At 40.7% G+C, this 14,824-nt stretch overlaps 1 protein-coding gene across 2 annotated transcripts in view; it reads right to left on the minus strand.

The window, feature by feature from the left end:
* Positions 1–2,182: 2,182 nt before the first annotated feature.
* Positions 2,183–14,824, minus strand: part of LRP12 (LDL receptor related protein 12) — a 55,094-nt gene continuing 42,452 nt past the window's right edge. For both annotated transcript variants that reach the window (XM_073679759.1, XM_073679760.1), the window contains exons 4-8: positions 13,949–14,084; positions 11,001–11,203; positions 7,443–8,535; positions 6,654–6,786; positions 2,183–3,111 (exon numbers count right to left, since the gene is read on the minus strand). In XM_073679759.1, coding sequence (XP_073535860.1) covers positions 2,266–3,111; positions 6,654–6,786; positions 7,443–8,535; positions 11,001–11,203; positions 13,949–14,084 — 2,411 coding nt within the window. In that variant the 3' untranslated portion in view covers positions 2,183–2,265. The remainder of the gene's footprint in view (positions 3,112–6,653; positions 6,787–7,442; positions 8,536–11,000; positions 11,204–13,948; positions 14,085–14,824) is intronic.

Consider the following 14,824-nt stretch of genomic DNA (forward strand, 5'->3'; position numbering starts at 1 on the left):
CAGAAGAGACATCTTTAAAAAGGAAAATATTCCACTTTGCCTGGACTCAAGACAACCCTAATTCCTGAGGAAGCCCCAATATCCACCATACTCTGTAGGTACTGTGGTGTGCCGGTCCATTTACCCCTTGTCTTGGATTTTAGGCTGCTTCTTTAGAGGTCTCCACAGTTCTTCCAGCAATGACATCGGGCCCAGTAATCACATGACTGATGCAGACGATCACTGGCCTCAGTGGTCACGTTTCACACATGCAAACATCGCTTCATGTGCTAAATAAAAGGTTAAAAAAAGATCCCGTCAGATTCAAGCTGCTCGAACCACCAGCAACATCGGAGTCTAGCTGCGCGTTTACACATACATGCATTTTACCAACGCGGTCAGAGAAAAAATTATTTGAAGAGCCGATCAGGAACAATAGAGATAGACGTGACTAGTCCATTGTGGTTCCCCAATGGTGGACACAGACAGAGAAGGGCCCATGTGAAAGAACAGTATATGGGCCCCCTGCGGTCCAATAGCTCCTCAAAGCAAAATTTCACATGATTTGGAAGTGGTGGTGGCCCCTGTGCAGGTTACACCAATGAAATGCCTTCCCCTGCAGCACCACAGCTGGCTTTTCTTTTCTCCACACAAGACGAGTGACAGGTCTCTCCCATGTATGTACCACCTGAGGCAGGGCAGGGAGAAGCCGCCCAAAGGCTGCACCGGATGAGTCACATCTATCATGACCGGCTTTTCAAACTATCCTTTTACTGAAAAGCCGCAGCGTTCAAGGTAAAACAATCAGACTGCAATCATGCAGTCGCAATCCGATTCATGCTGCCTGTGGTTCGAGAGGCATTAACCTAATGACAGGTTCCCTTCAAAGAGTCTAAGAATTAAATCAAAAACAAAAAACCGCCTGCTTTCCACTGAAATTAACTCCAAATCTGACCAGGGGCCACAGAGCAGCGCTGGTTCTGAAATAACTGTGCAAAAAGTTTTCAAATCCTGTCCCATCTCTATAGACCGCCTGGATATTTTTGCTTGTCATCAGCATTTTCTTTAAATCCCTTGGCAATATAGATAGCACACCTTATAACCTGTGCGGCTCCTGCACATTCCCTTCTTGTCGTGATTGTTATACTGCGGAGGCAGCTCCATGGGTACGTGCTATTGTGTAATAGAGCGAATACACAACTGTATACTATGGAGCTCCCACCACTGAATTCAGGCAACAGGAGCCCTTTAAAATTTATTTTTTTCCCCCTTTTCAAGCATAATTCCAATGACAATGTAAAAAGCATATCCCGCTACATCAAGTAAACGTGTAACCATTATAAAAAAAAATAATAATAATTCTGCAATAAGGTATATTTTTTTTCAAAAATGGATTTTACATAGCTTTTCCTTACTTACGTTGGGATTTCTTTAGGTTGCTGTACCCATCACAGCGACCTCGCTGGCCAAAATCAGGTACTACACCCTCACAAAGGACAACGTTTCTATTTCTGTGCAACACTTCTAGTCCAAGTACCGTCAATGTAAGATTTAAGTACCGATATATTTGATTTCAAGTACCCGGTTCCCAAGTGGACCGTGTCGCTCACAACAGTAGAAAATAAGAAAAGTTTGTTAGCCAAGCCAATAATCCCCACTTCCACAAATATACGCTGTAATAGCGGCTCTCGGATTTACACAATCGTTGCATCTGACTTTGGGTGATCATTGTAAAAAATTCCTAATTTGAAATTATTATTACGAGAAAACATTGATAAATGTTTGCAGGAAAAAAAGAAAAAAGGGCAGAGGGGTTTGTAAAGTTCAGAATAACTCAAAAATGATAAAAAACAAAAACAAACCATAAAAAAATAAAATAAAAATAATAATAATATACACACTTTCTTACACAACCTAATCAGTATTCAAGTTCCGCAATTGTGATTTTTGTCAGAGGGACATTACTTTATACCCAAAGCAAAGTCTCCTCCGTTACTCGTTGCATTTGGCCACAAGTTACTGCTGCTCACGGAGCCACATACACAACTAAAAGGTTACACAACGTAAACTAGACTTTAATTCTGTACTGATAAAAAGCTTATGGGTCATCCACCAACATCTCCGCAGAAGGACATTCACGGTAGTAACCACAAGTGCCAAGATGCAGAACTAGTTCCTGAATTCATTTTTTTTTGCCTGAATATTCCAAGCGTTTGTTGGTTTCTGTGAAGTACAAAATGGTGACAAGCTATTGCTCCAAACATGATTCCCAAGTGCTGCCTGTTCCTAGCAGAGTAGCAATGCTTCGTCGTCGCTAGTTTCATTCTTGAGCACCGCTTCCAAGCAGGTTTCTGGAATCTGAGCGGTGTGGACAATCCCACAACACTCACAAGGACCATCGCGACTGCAGGACCTTGCTCCTTGAGATGTTGCACTCTGCTGTGCAAGTCCTACCTGATCGGAGGCAAGATCAAGTAATGGTCTAGTGCAGTCATTTAGGTCAAAGTCTAAAGCTGGTATCAACATCTCTACGTCGTCATCGTCTTCTCTTCCAGCTCCGGCGCTGTCGAGTTGCCTCAGGGGGCTTTGGTTCTGACCTGCAGAGCTTGACCTCCCAAGAGTAATCCGCACCCATCGTAAACCTTGAGTCATTCTGCTAAGAGCGCTGCTGAGCTGCTGGCGGGCTGGACTTACAACGGGAAGTTCTGGAGCAGGAGTCTCCCTGACGGTAGCTGCTGGTCTACTGTTAGATGCCGGAGTGGTAGAACTCCCACTTCCACTCACTGTGGCTTCCACGGCAGAAGCAGGAGGGGTTTTCTGAGGCAAAGGAGCAGCAACACCTCCAACAGCCCCTTGAGCATCTCTTCTTTCATGTTCCGCATCTGTATCTTCAGACTCCACAGAGAAGAGTCCCCTGTGTGAGCTTCCCCGATCTCCCTCTCGGTTAGCTCCTTGGCTTGTAGAACCATCTCCACTGGTAGATGCCAAAGACAGAGAACCAGAGTTACGGGACCGTACAAAATTGTAAATCCTATTCCAAATGTTGCTGGACCTGCCGGCTATTGGGAGTCGAATGGATGTGAATCCCAGCTGAGAACGTACAGCAATTCTCAAGTTTTCCAAAACGGAAGCCTGAAAAAAATAAAAATAAAAAATACTTATTAAAAACAGTAATTCGTGTCCTTCAGGTGCTCATCAATTAAACATCTTTGCTTATTAGCAATGATTCCAAACCGGTCAAGCAAACTATTGGTCGTGTATGGCGGCCTCCCAACTTTTGATCCCTAATCTTCTCTATCCCTTGAAAACTATGAACTCGTTTAACTGTCGGGACTACCAAACCACCAGAAAATGATGGATAAAACAGAACTTTTTCCCCCTTTAAAATGCTTTCCTGCACAGAGGCTCTCCTGGCCAATGGCTGTGCAGGACACTGCAGCACACTGTGGTTTAGATGTGACCATACGTTAAAGCCCTAGGAAGATTTGTTGGAAAAAGATTTGTGGCTGCCATCTGTTCTGTAGATATGAATTGGGTAGCTTCTTTAAATGATTAAACTTGCAGAGATGGTGCGATCATTGGTGGCTGTCAGCTATATAGGTGCATCTCACTAAATTAGAATATCATCAAAAAGTTAAATTTATTTCAGTTCAATACAAAAAGTGAAACTCGTATATTCTATAGAGTCATTAAAAACAGTGATCTATTTCAAGCGTTTATTTCTGTTAATGTTGATTGTGGCTTACAGCCAATGAAAACACAAAAGTCATTATCTCAGTAAATTAAAATTAATAAAAAACACCTGCAAATGCTCCGTGTTTACAAAGGTCCCTTTGTCTGTTTCAGTAGGCTCCAAAATCATGGGGAAGACTGCTGACTTGACAGATGTCCAGAAGGCAGTCATTGACACACTCCACAAGGTCCCAGAGTCTGGAGGAAGAGTGGAGAGGCCACAATCCAAGCTGCTTGAGGTCTAGTGTGAAGTTTCCACAATCAGTGATGGTTTGGGGAGCCATGTCATCTGCTGGTGTAGGTCCACTGTGTTTTATCAAGACCAAAGTCAGCGCAGCCGTCTACCAGGAAATGTTACAGCACTTCATGCTTCCCTCTGCCGACAAGCTTTTTGGAGATGGAAATTTCATTCTCCAGCAGGACTTGGCACCTGTCCACACGGCCAAAAGTACCAATACCTGGTTTACACACAACAGTATCACTGTGCTTGATTGGCAGCAAACTCGCCTGACCTTAACCCCATAGAGAATCTATAGGGTATTGTCCAGAGGAAGATGAGAGACACCAGACCCAACAATACAGACGAGCTGAAGGCTGCTATCAAAGCAACCTGGGCTTCCATAACACCTCAGCAGTGCCACAGGCTGATCGCCTCCATGCCACGCCGCATTGATGCAGTAATTGATGCACAAGGAGCCCAACCAAGTATTGAGGGCATTTACTGAACATACATTTCAGTAGGCCAAAAAAAATCAGATTTTAAAAACATTTTTCAAGCTGTTGTTATAAAGTATTCTAATTTACTGAGATAATGACTTTTGTGTTTTCATTGGCTGTAAGCCATAATCATCAACATTAACAGAAATAAACACTTGAAATACATCACTCTGTTTGTAATGACTCTATATAATATAGGAGTTTCACTTTTTGTATTGAAGAACTGAAATAAATTCACTTTTTGATGATATTCTAATTTAGTGAGACGCACCTGTATATTATAGCTGACACCCTGCAGAAAAACAGACGATCAGTGCTAGCGCCGATCGCAGAAGTTTAACCCCTCTGATGATGCTGTCAATAGCCAGAGTGATCGGCATAGCAAAAGGTAGGGAGCTACCTCTCTGCTCCAATTGGCACAACGCGATCACATTGTGCCATTAGTCTCCATGGTGACCTTGGGCAGAAAGATAGCCACAGGGTCACTCAGGTACAGTGGCCTGTAAGCTCCTGCTCATAGCAGCACCTGAGATGCCTCCTCCCGGTCTGCAATGCACTGAGCTAATGCCCTGCTATGCAAAAGTATTGCCGAGTGCGCCAAGAGATAAATAACGCTCCGTCCCTCCCGAGTCTCGCTGTATGGCTAAGCAGTACTGTACAGCCACCTATGGGGTATTTCTACTTACAGCAGAAATTGTGAGACAAATTTTGGTGCCATTTTTACAGATTTCCCCAAGTGAAAAAGTAAAATCTGTGGATAAAACTAAATTTTTGAGGTAATAATTTAATTATTTTTTCTTAATCACCCAATGATAAAGATGTAAAGTGCCATGGAATAAATGGCGCTATAATAATAATAATGATAGAAGGTTCTGTGACACTCCCAAGATGTCAAATATTATCACGGCACCCCTAGATGAACTCATTAACAGGTATAGTTTATAAAATAGGGTCACTTATGGATTGGGGAGGGGGGGGTGGTGGTTATACTGTTCTGGCACCTCAGGGGTTCTGACAATGTGACACTGCACCCTCAAACCATGCCAGCAAAATCTGCACTATAATATGGCACTCCTTCCCTTCTGAGCTTTGTACTGTGCCTCAAAAGCAGTTTTCCACCACATATGGGGTATTGGCGTACTCAGGAGAAATTTCGAAACAAATTGTACCATTTGTTTTCTCCTGTTTACCCGTGTGAAAATGAAAATTTTGGGGATAAAGCAACATTTTTGTGGGAAAAGTTTCTTTCATTTTCACGGCTCAACGTTTTAAAATTCTGTGAAGCGCCTGAGGGTGCTCACCACACCTCTAGATAATTTCCTTGAGGTGTCTAGCTTCCAAAATGGGGTCACTCGTGGGGCTTTTCCACTAGTTAGGCAAATCAGGGGCTCTACAAACAAGCCATGGCGTCAGCTATTTCTATCCAATTTTGGACTCCCAAAAGTCAAATGGCGCTCCTTCCCGTGCGCCCAAACAGTAGTTTTTCCCCACATATCTGTGTACTCAGGAGAAATACACAACAAATTTAGGGTTCAATTTCTCATGTAACCCTTGTGAAAATGAAAAATTTGCAGCTAAAGCAACATTTTAGTGGGAAAATGTAATATTTTTTCCTTCCACATTGCTTTAAATTTCTGTGAAGCGCCAAAAGGGTTCATAAACTTATTGCATGTGGTTTTGAGGGTTGTAGTTTTTTTTTTTTAAAAAAAGGTGTCACTTTTGCGTATTTTCTGTCACATAGGCCTCTTAAAGTCACTTCAAATGGGATGTGGTCTCTAAAAAAAAAAAAAAAAAAAAGGTTTTGTAAAAATTGGTTGGAAAAATAAGAAATTGCTGATAAAAGTTTAACAAAAAAAAAAAAAATTAACATTTCCAAATTCTTATGTTTCAAAAATGATGCTGATGTTCATCTATTGTGTGGTATAACTCTCTGGTTTAGAGGAAAAAATGTAAAGTTTGAAAAATACAACATTTTCAAAATTATCATTATTTTCACGAATTAACGCAAATACATTGACCTAAATTTACCACTAAAAGTACAATATGTTACGAAAAATCAGTCTCAGAATCAGTGGGATCCGTTGAAGCATTCCAGAATTATTACCTCAAAGTGACAGTGGTCAGAATTGTAAAAATAGGCCTGGTAAGGAAGGCGAAAACAGGATTCGGGGTGAAAGGGTTAAATGAAAAATATACTAGGGGTCCTAATAAATTCAGACATTTACCTGATTTGGAGAGCAGACCGGAAAGTCCTCCACTGGTGGGATTAAGCCTTGAGCGATCAGTTGGCCATAGGACGGAGGGGCTTCCCGTCTCAATAAATCAGCCTCCACGCGTGAAAGTTGGGTTTCAAAGGACCTTTAAGAAAGAGAAAAGCCAAGAGATAAAAAAAAATAAAATAAAAATAGGCACATATTCTGATCTTGGCATACATTGCTTTATGAGAATTTAGAACTATTACATCTACATGATGAAGCTTACACTGAACTGAAGACTAACAAGCAGTAAGTTGCGGAGCTCCCTCTAGTGGAGCCTGCAAACAGCCAGAATTGTACTATTTAAAAGGGGTTATCCAAGATAAGTCCAAAATTGGGGCACATGCAGGCAATGGCATAATGTATCAGTATAAGCATTACTTATCCACATCTAGTCTAAAACATGCAACCGCTGTCACCAACTAATACCCTGAGTCTCACACTGTCTACCAAGGCATCACTAGTGATTGGTCACGTACAATTTCTGTGCTGAAGAGGACACATTAGACCCATTTACATGGAAATTTAAAATTGATCCAAGTCTACAACCCAAAAACACTGACGCAGCGACAGTACACCAGTTACAAAGGGTTCAGCTCCCGAACCTGAACACACATATATATTAAAATATAACAATTTAATATATTATCACATAATACATCATATAATTTAATATATATTATAATACATACATCTCTCATTATATGTTTTTTATCATATTTTGTAATAATAATAATGCAGTTATGAAATAATATTTACCTGCGCTCAAACATGCGCAGAGAGTAGAGCTTGCAGGTACAGCCCAATGCAATGACCAGCAGCAGCCCACAGATGAGGCTGCCAATCACCGCCGCGGTGATGACACGCGTGGGCACAATCACAGGACAGTTTTCCTCATCGCTCCCGTCACCGCAGTCGTCTTGAGAATCGCACACCCAACTTTCAAAGACGCATCTGTTATTTTTGCAGTGAAAGTTTCCTGGCTGGCAAAAGAAGCAGTTTTTCTCATCTGAACCATTGGGGCAATGGTTTTGGTAATTACAGCGGTCAGAACGTGGGTAGCACACCCCATTTCTGGAGCAAGGGAATTCATCTTTTTGGCACATTGAACAGTTCAACTCATCCCTTCCATTGGGGCAATGCCAGTAGCCATCGCATCGCTGCTGCTCGGTGTAACAGCCCCAGTTACCTCCGCAGGGAATCTCCCAGGGGAGACAGAAGCCGTCCACTTGGTAGGTCGCATTGAATCCTCTGGCCGCATTCACCTTATCAGCACAAAAATGGACCCGAATTTGCCCCGACGAGGAGACTACTGTAAGTGGAGTGTGGGAATCAAAAGCAGTTAAAACTCGCAAAAGTTTACGAGAGTTTTCCTCCAGCCCATCGTAAATTTTTACATAATCGCCATAGCCGGTTCCATCCAGCTTGAAGTCTGTAAAACGCAGGATAACCTTCCGGCGATCTCCCGTGTCAATAATCCACGTGCAGTTGCTGCCTGGGGGGTAGAAATCGGGATAGTTGGGGGAGCTGAATGCACCATAGAAGTATTTCAGCGACTGCCCACAGGTAGGTAATTCACAATCAATCTCATCTCCCAAGTCCAGACAGTCAATGTTCCCATCACATTTCACAGAGTTAGGCAGGCAAGTGTAGGCTTTAGTGAAACGCGACAGGCACTGAAACTGATTGGAAGCGCAGGGCTGTAAGGCCGCCTCTGTCGGGCGATTGAGCTTGGCACATAGCTTTTCATCTGAACCATCCCCACAGTCGTCCATGCGATTACATTTTAATGTTTCGGAGATACATTTTCCATTGTCGCAACGAAATCTGTTCCGGTCGCATTTTTTCTTTCCTTAAAATAGAAAAAAAAAGTTGAAAGATGGATTTCATAAAATATTATATATTTTTTTTTCTGCATTGTTTTCTACAAGAAACCAGAAGATATTCTAAAATATATTCAGAGATGAGAGATTCAATTCGCAGGATCCTGACACAGAGGCCATATCAGTACTGCTCAGGTAGTCTCACGAACAGCCTCCTACCTGTCCGCATCTCCAGCTCCTCGTTTGATTGGACAGCCAGGAACGACATCATTTGTATGTCATGCAGCAACGATGACATCGTGCTGAGCCTACAAATCATAAGAGGTTCCAGAGATACCGGCAGATCGGAGAAAGTGAGCAGGACTCCCACTAGGCGCTGCTTCTACCACATCTAACTTATATGTCCAGGTGGGATGGCTATCACCATTCGAGAACATGTAGCCAAAAGCACAAGTGGTCACAGGCTGTTCTGTTTGCTACACAACAGACTGCCTCCTACACTACACAGGATTGTTTCAGCCCCCTTACACTCATGGAAATACAACTAGACTCCCTAGTGCAGCTTCAAATGATTTATTGACCATTTGCCAAAAATAGGGACCCTAGCAGGTGCTCGTAAAGGGCAAAGTTTGACATTATAAGATAATATACAGTATACTAATACATGGCAGTCAGAAAGAGGCCAAGAGGGCACTTTGGGCCTCTTAGTCGAATAATGGAGCCTCATGGACATATTTAGCGTGCATGTTGGAAGTTTGGTGGGGGCACTATCCCATCCAATCCAGAACTGTTGTGAAACGGCACACCAGACAAAGATTCATGGTGAAACACCACAAAATTCAGACCCAAGTACAGTACTCTATGTGCAATTAATACACTTTTGTGATAATCCAGAAGAAAGGAGTATTTAAAGCAGCGTTTGGGGATTACAACAACCCTCCATGAGAATCCTGGAGTCTCAACCTGAATGCCTACTGAAGAAGAAAAAACAATGGCAGTGGTTTAATAGCCTCAAACCTGAAGACCATCAGAAGTCTATGGTATGGTGTCTCAACTTGTTGGCCTGATGAAGGGTTGTTGTAAACCCGAAATGTAGTGAATCCAGAAGAAATCAACATTTGGTGGAATGTTTTTAGATCTGGACTTTGTGTTGCTGAACATCCCCTTTTTTAAAGAAGAAGATTCTACATAATGAATGGTTGAGTCGGGTTTTAGTAATGTGCAATTTCTCCAGTGGCAGTTCACCTGGAATCTTGAATGATGGCCGTCATGTCTCTTTGCACATTACAACTAAAACTATGCATGTGCCTGCTAGAGACATAACTTATTTGGCAGACCGTAAAAAAAGGATTGTCCAAGGTTAGTCCATGTTCACAAGTTGTGTTTTTTTTTTCCTGCAGGCAAAACCCGCTCTCGACGGTAAAGGAGCAGATTACAAAAAGCAGGTTTTGCTGTGTTTTTCAGGATACCAAAGTTCAGCTTTGCTTCCACCACAGAAGCATGAACACAGGTCACCAATGCAAGACATATCTGAAACCATAAAACCCTTTTTTGGGAAAATGGCAATTTGATCAAAGAATTTAGTGGAAAAGATTTTTAGGTCTTAAAAAAAAAAAAAAAAAAAAAAAATAATATAGTGACTATTCTAAACAAAAAAGTTCATGAAAAGATAGAGAACTGCAAATGTAATAGCGGGAGGAGGTGAATTGGTCTGGAATAGTTTATATAAGACATTGGCAGAGCATTGAGTTTGTAGGACACCGTTTACTTTCACACTTTGGTTGGTCCTTAAGTTGACCCAGTATAATTCCATTTCACACCTTGATCAGCCAATGTTTACACACATCACTAACTTAATTAAAAATGTACTAATCCTAACTGCCATTATCATGTGAGGATACCAAGGCATTATGGTATAAACTTGGGGGGGGAAGGAAGGGAGAGAGTCACAAAAATAAATGTGTCTCACATCCTGTTGTACCTGCAAAACCTGATAGTGCAAAAACGCAAGTTTCTCATTTCTTTCTATTGGTGAAAAAAAACACTGAAAGAAGTGACATGCTGCAGTTTTCCAAAACTGAGCAGTTTTCCAATTCAGACAGGAAAAAAAAAAAACGTGTGTGCATGAGATTTCTGAAATCTCATAGCTTTTAATTTGCATAAATTTGCACACAAAAAAACGCAAAGTGTGAACATAGCCTTAGACAAGCCTTTCTATAATGGTCATTCCCTTATGATGCCACATTTGGACTTAGTTGGCATAGACTATACAAGAGCTTCGATTTGCCAAATCTTTCATAGACGTGAAGAGAATCCATGCAGGACTACTTATATAGAAAAGTGATTGTCTAAGGGGCCGTGAGATGCAAGCAGGGCACAGATTCAGGTTATTAAAGCAGCTCTCTGGCCATTGTCCTATGTATTCTGACATGATCCATAATAAGCCACAAGCTGCCATGTTACACCCTCACATACAGATTACTACCAGCCACACCTGTAGTAAAAGATAGGTGGAATCCCTTTTTGGAAATGTGGTCATCTGAATGAAACTTGATCCATACGTGGTCCTGTATGGAGGTATATGGTGCTGGGATTGTAGAGCCACACGCCTTGGCCCCGTCTGAGTTTTGTGCTGGACTTATGGATAACCAGTCGAAATTGCAAGAGGCCGATCCCTGAATGTCAAACTCTTGGAAACTGAAATTAGAGGAAAATGAGAATAAAAGGTCAACAAGTCCTGTGTGCATGTTATAATATTACTGGTAAAAAACCAACACGAGCATAAAACAATCCTTACAATAGGTGACCGTTAACAAAAAAAATATTAATATGTGTTGAAACGTCTCTGAAAAATCTTTCAGGTATGGACGATTTCTCATAGACCAGGAGAGAATGATCAACGCAATTAGTCCATGCTGGAGAGGCCTGTACAGAGCGGTTCTATGTTCTGGCTCATAGACCTTAAATAGTGGACTCACGAGAGGTCCATGTGTCCTAACAGGACAGAGATCGGGATTGGGTTCACACAAAAACCCTTTTAAAAGCACCACTTCAGGGTTTTTTCTTTTTTTCAGAGCTGGAGAGACGCTTCTAATGTAAGGTCCCAGCCGATGTTCTACGGACCCTTCAGTGTCTTCACCTTTTTAGGTGCCACCTTGTGACCATAACTTCTGACTGGCCTGAAGTCAGAAATTACATCACAAGCACTCAATGCAAGTCTAAGAGCCAGAACAAGGCAATCAGACTATTGAGTTGTGACCTCCTGCTCGCTCCATGAAACACTGATCTGGCAGGTCACAAGCTGGGGGGAGATCGATGGAAGTGGCGGTGATAAAGGTGAAGACGACAGCAGGTGAGGAGAACAGTAGGGTCAGGGACCTTAGAATAGGAGCACCACTCCAGCGGTAAAAAAAAACAAAAACTGCTGCCCTATTGAATAACATTGATCCAAGTGTCGTCTTTTTTTAAAATGGACGGCACTCAGACCAAAAACACAGTGGTGTGAACGAGCCTTTTAACAGACAATACAGACTAAAAGTCTAGGTCTTAGTCAGAAAAAATGATCGTTCAGCTTACTAAATTTAGGGCAACCATCGCCCTACTTCTATCTAAAGGTATTGATAATTAGCCAGTCTTGAATATTTCTATCAGACAAAAATAAGGAAACCAGTATTAAACTTTGACAACTGCACGTGCCAAGTCTTATCAGAAAAGGTAACGTCATTTTGAATTTGTGGTTAAGAAAAGCGAATAACCGTGTCAGGTGAAAATCGGAATTTCAGCAAAAAATTTCCAAGGGTATCTTGGTTTTTTTGCAGGATAATGTCCGCCCACAAGTCTCATATTGCCCTGCAAAAACTCCATGAAAATCGGCTTGGACATTGACGATCGCCCGCTGTATTTTCCTGATCTGGTCCCATATGATTATCAGCTCTTTCCAAAACTCAAAAAAAAAAGGTTGAAAAAGGATGAAAATTTAAGACAAAGGAGACCGTAATTGATGCAGTGGAGTTGTGGTTTGCAGAACAGGATGTACATTTAGTGTATCCAACAAAAAGTTAAAAGGTGATTATGTTGAATAGAATAGTATTACTTTGAAAACATGTTACTTTTCTTCCTGATATAGATTGAACACACATACATATTACAAATACGTGTGTGTAAAATATATATGTATGTGTGTAAAATATATATATGTGTAAGAGATATATATGTATGTGTGTAAAATATATATGTGTGTAAGAGATATATATGTATGTGTGTAAAATATATATGTGTGTAAGAGATATATATGTATGTGTGTAAAATATATATATGTATGTGTGTAAAATATATATATGTGTAAGAGATATATATATATATGTGTGCAATATATATATATATATATATATATATATATATATATATATATATATATATATATATATATATATATATATATATATATATATATATATATATATAGGTCTAAGAGATATATATAGGTGTGTAAAATATATATATATGTGTAACAGATATATATTTATATATATTACAGACCAAAAGTTTGGACACACCTTCTCATTTAAAGAAATTTCTGTATTTTCTTGACTATGAGAGTTGTACATTCACACTGAAGGCATCAAAACTATGAATTAACACATGTGGAATTATATACTTAACAAAAAAGTGTGAAACAACTGAAAATATGTCTTATATTCCAGGTTCTTCAAAGTAGCCACCTTTTGCTTTGATGACTGCTTTGCACACTCTTGGCATTCTCTTGATGAGCTTCAAGAGGTAGTCACCGGAAATGGTTTTCACTTCACAGGTGTGCCCTGTCAGGTTTAATAAGTGGGATTTCTTGCCTTATAAATGGGATTGGGACCATCAGTTGTGGTCCCAAAATCTTTAAATGAGAAGGTGTGTCCAAACTTTTGGTCTGTACTGTATATACATGCACACAAACATACACACGAGATATATATGTGTGTATATATATTATCTATCTATACACACACACACATACTTGTATAATATGTGTGTGTAATATGCAAGTGTGTATGTAATGTGTAATATGTGTGTGCATGTAACATGTGTGTAAGTGTGTATATAAATATTACTCATACACACATGTATGTATCAGGAAAAGAACATGTTTTCAAAGGAACACTATTTTATTCAACACAGATCACCTTTTAACTCTTTTTAGTGAATCTGTTAATATGTGTAAGAAGGGATGTAAATCATTGTAAAATGTTCATATAAACCCACATATGTATATCACATGTATATATATATTACACACAGGTGAGTAATATACAAGTATGTGGGTGTATATCAACATCTTACAGTGATTTATATCCCTTCATACACATTAATAGATTTATTAGTTGCACTGGGGGGCTACATGGCTTGTAATGCCGGGCCCATCATACAGTTATGTAACAGCATGCCACATACCTGATGGTGATGGTCTCTCCAGGGTTGGCATGGATGTACCAGCTGCAGTTTATTCTGGACGGGTATTCTATAGGCCACCCCGGACTAGTGATTATACCGCTAGGTTGTCTAATCTGTTCAGGAATCCCGCTACAAGCTACAATGGGGAGAAAAGAAAATATATTGTTAGCTTTAACTATAACAACGCAGGTAATAGTTTTCTGCAGTAGAGTCATAACTATGAGACGACTGGGAGCGATAAGAGAAAGGAGAAAAGGTTTATTACTGATCCAATAAACTTGGAGGATTGCAGTGCAAGCCTTGTATCTGCCAGCAGGTGGCACTGTGAGCCTCCATATACCATACATCCAGAGCAGCGTTAGGTTACAGGTATAAAATATCAGTACTGGACCAATGCAAATAAAAGGGAGCGCCTCAAAATAAGTCTGCGGGTGCTAATAGGCGGTGACCGCAACGCAATAGCAAACTTACATGAAGATGTAGCCCTTGTTAAGCTCCCTTTAAATTGAATTCAATAAAAGTTTATATTTTTATGGTTCTTAGCACACCTGCCCATTTATTGGGGAGACTGCCGGAGAAAGTAGAGGACAGCAATTGCATATTTCTAGCAGACTCAGACAATTAAAGGGGTCGTCTGGTCACACAATATTGATTGCCTACATGATAATTTAACAATATGAGATTGGTGGGGGTCCAACACTCAGGATCCCCACCAATCACCTGCTATTCAAAAGACTAAAAGGCGCTCTGCAGCACCCAGCAGCGGCCACAACACCTTGAATGAAGATTCTTTACTTCCTGCAGTAATTAACAGCTGATTGGTGGTAGTTCAACGCACGGTATGACCACAATCTTGGTGACCCCGGTTCTCTGGAT

Source organism: Phyllobates terribilis, unplaced genomic scaffold, assembly GCF_046119375.1.
Source record: "Phyllobates terribilis strain yellow unplaced genomic scaffold, ASM4611937v1 Scaffold_4__5_contigs__length_816908805, whole genome shotgun sequence".
NCBI lineage: Eukaryota > Metazoa > Chordata > Amphibia > Anura > Dendrobatidae > Phyllobates > Phyllobates terribilis.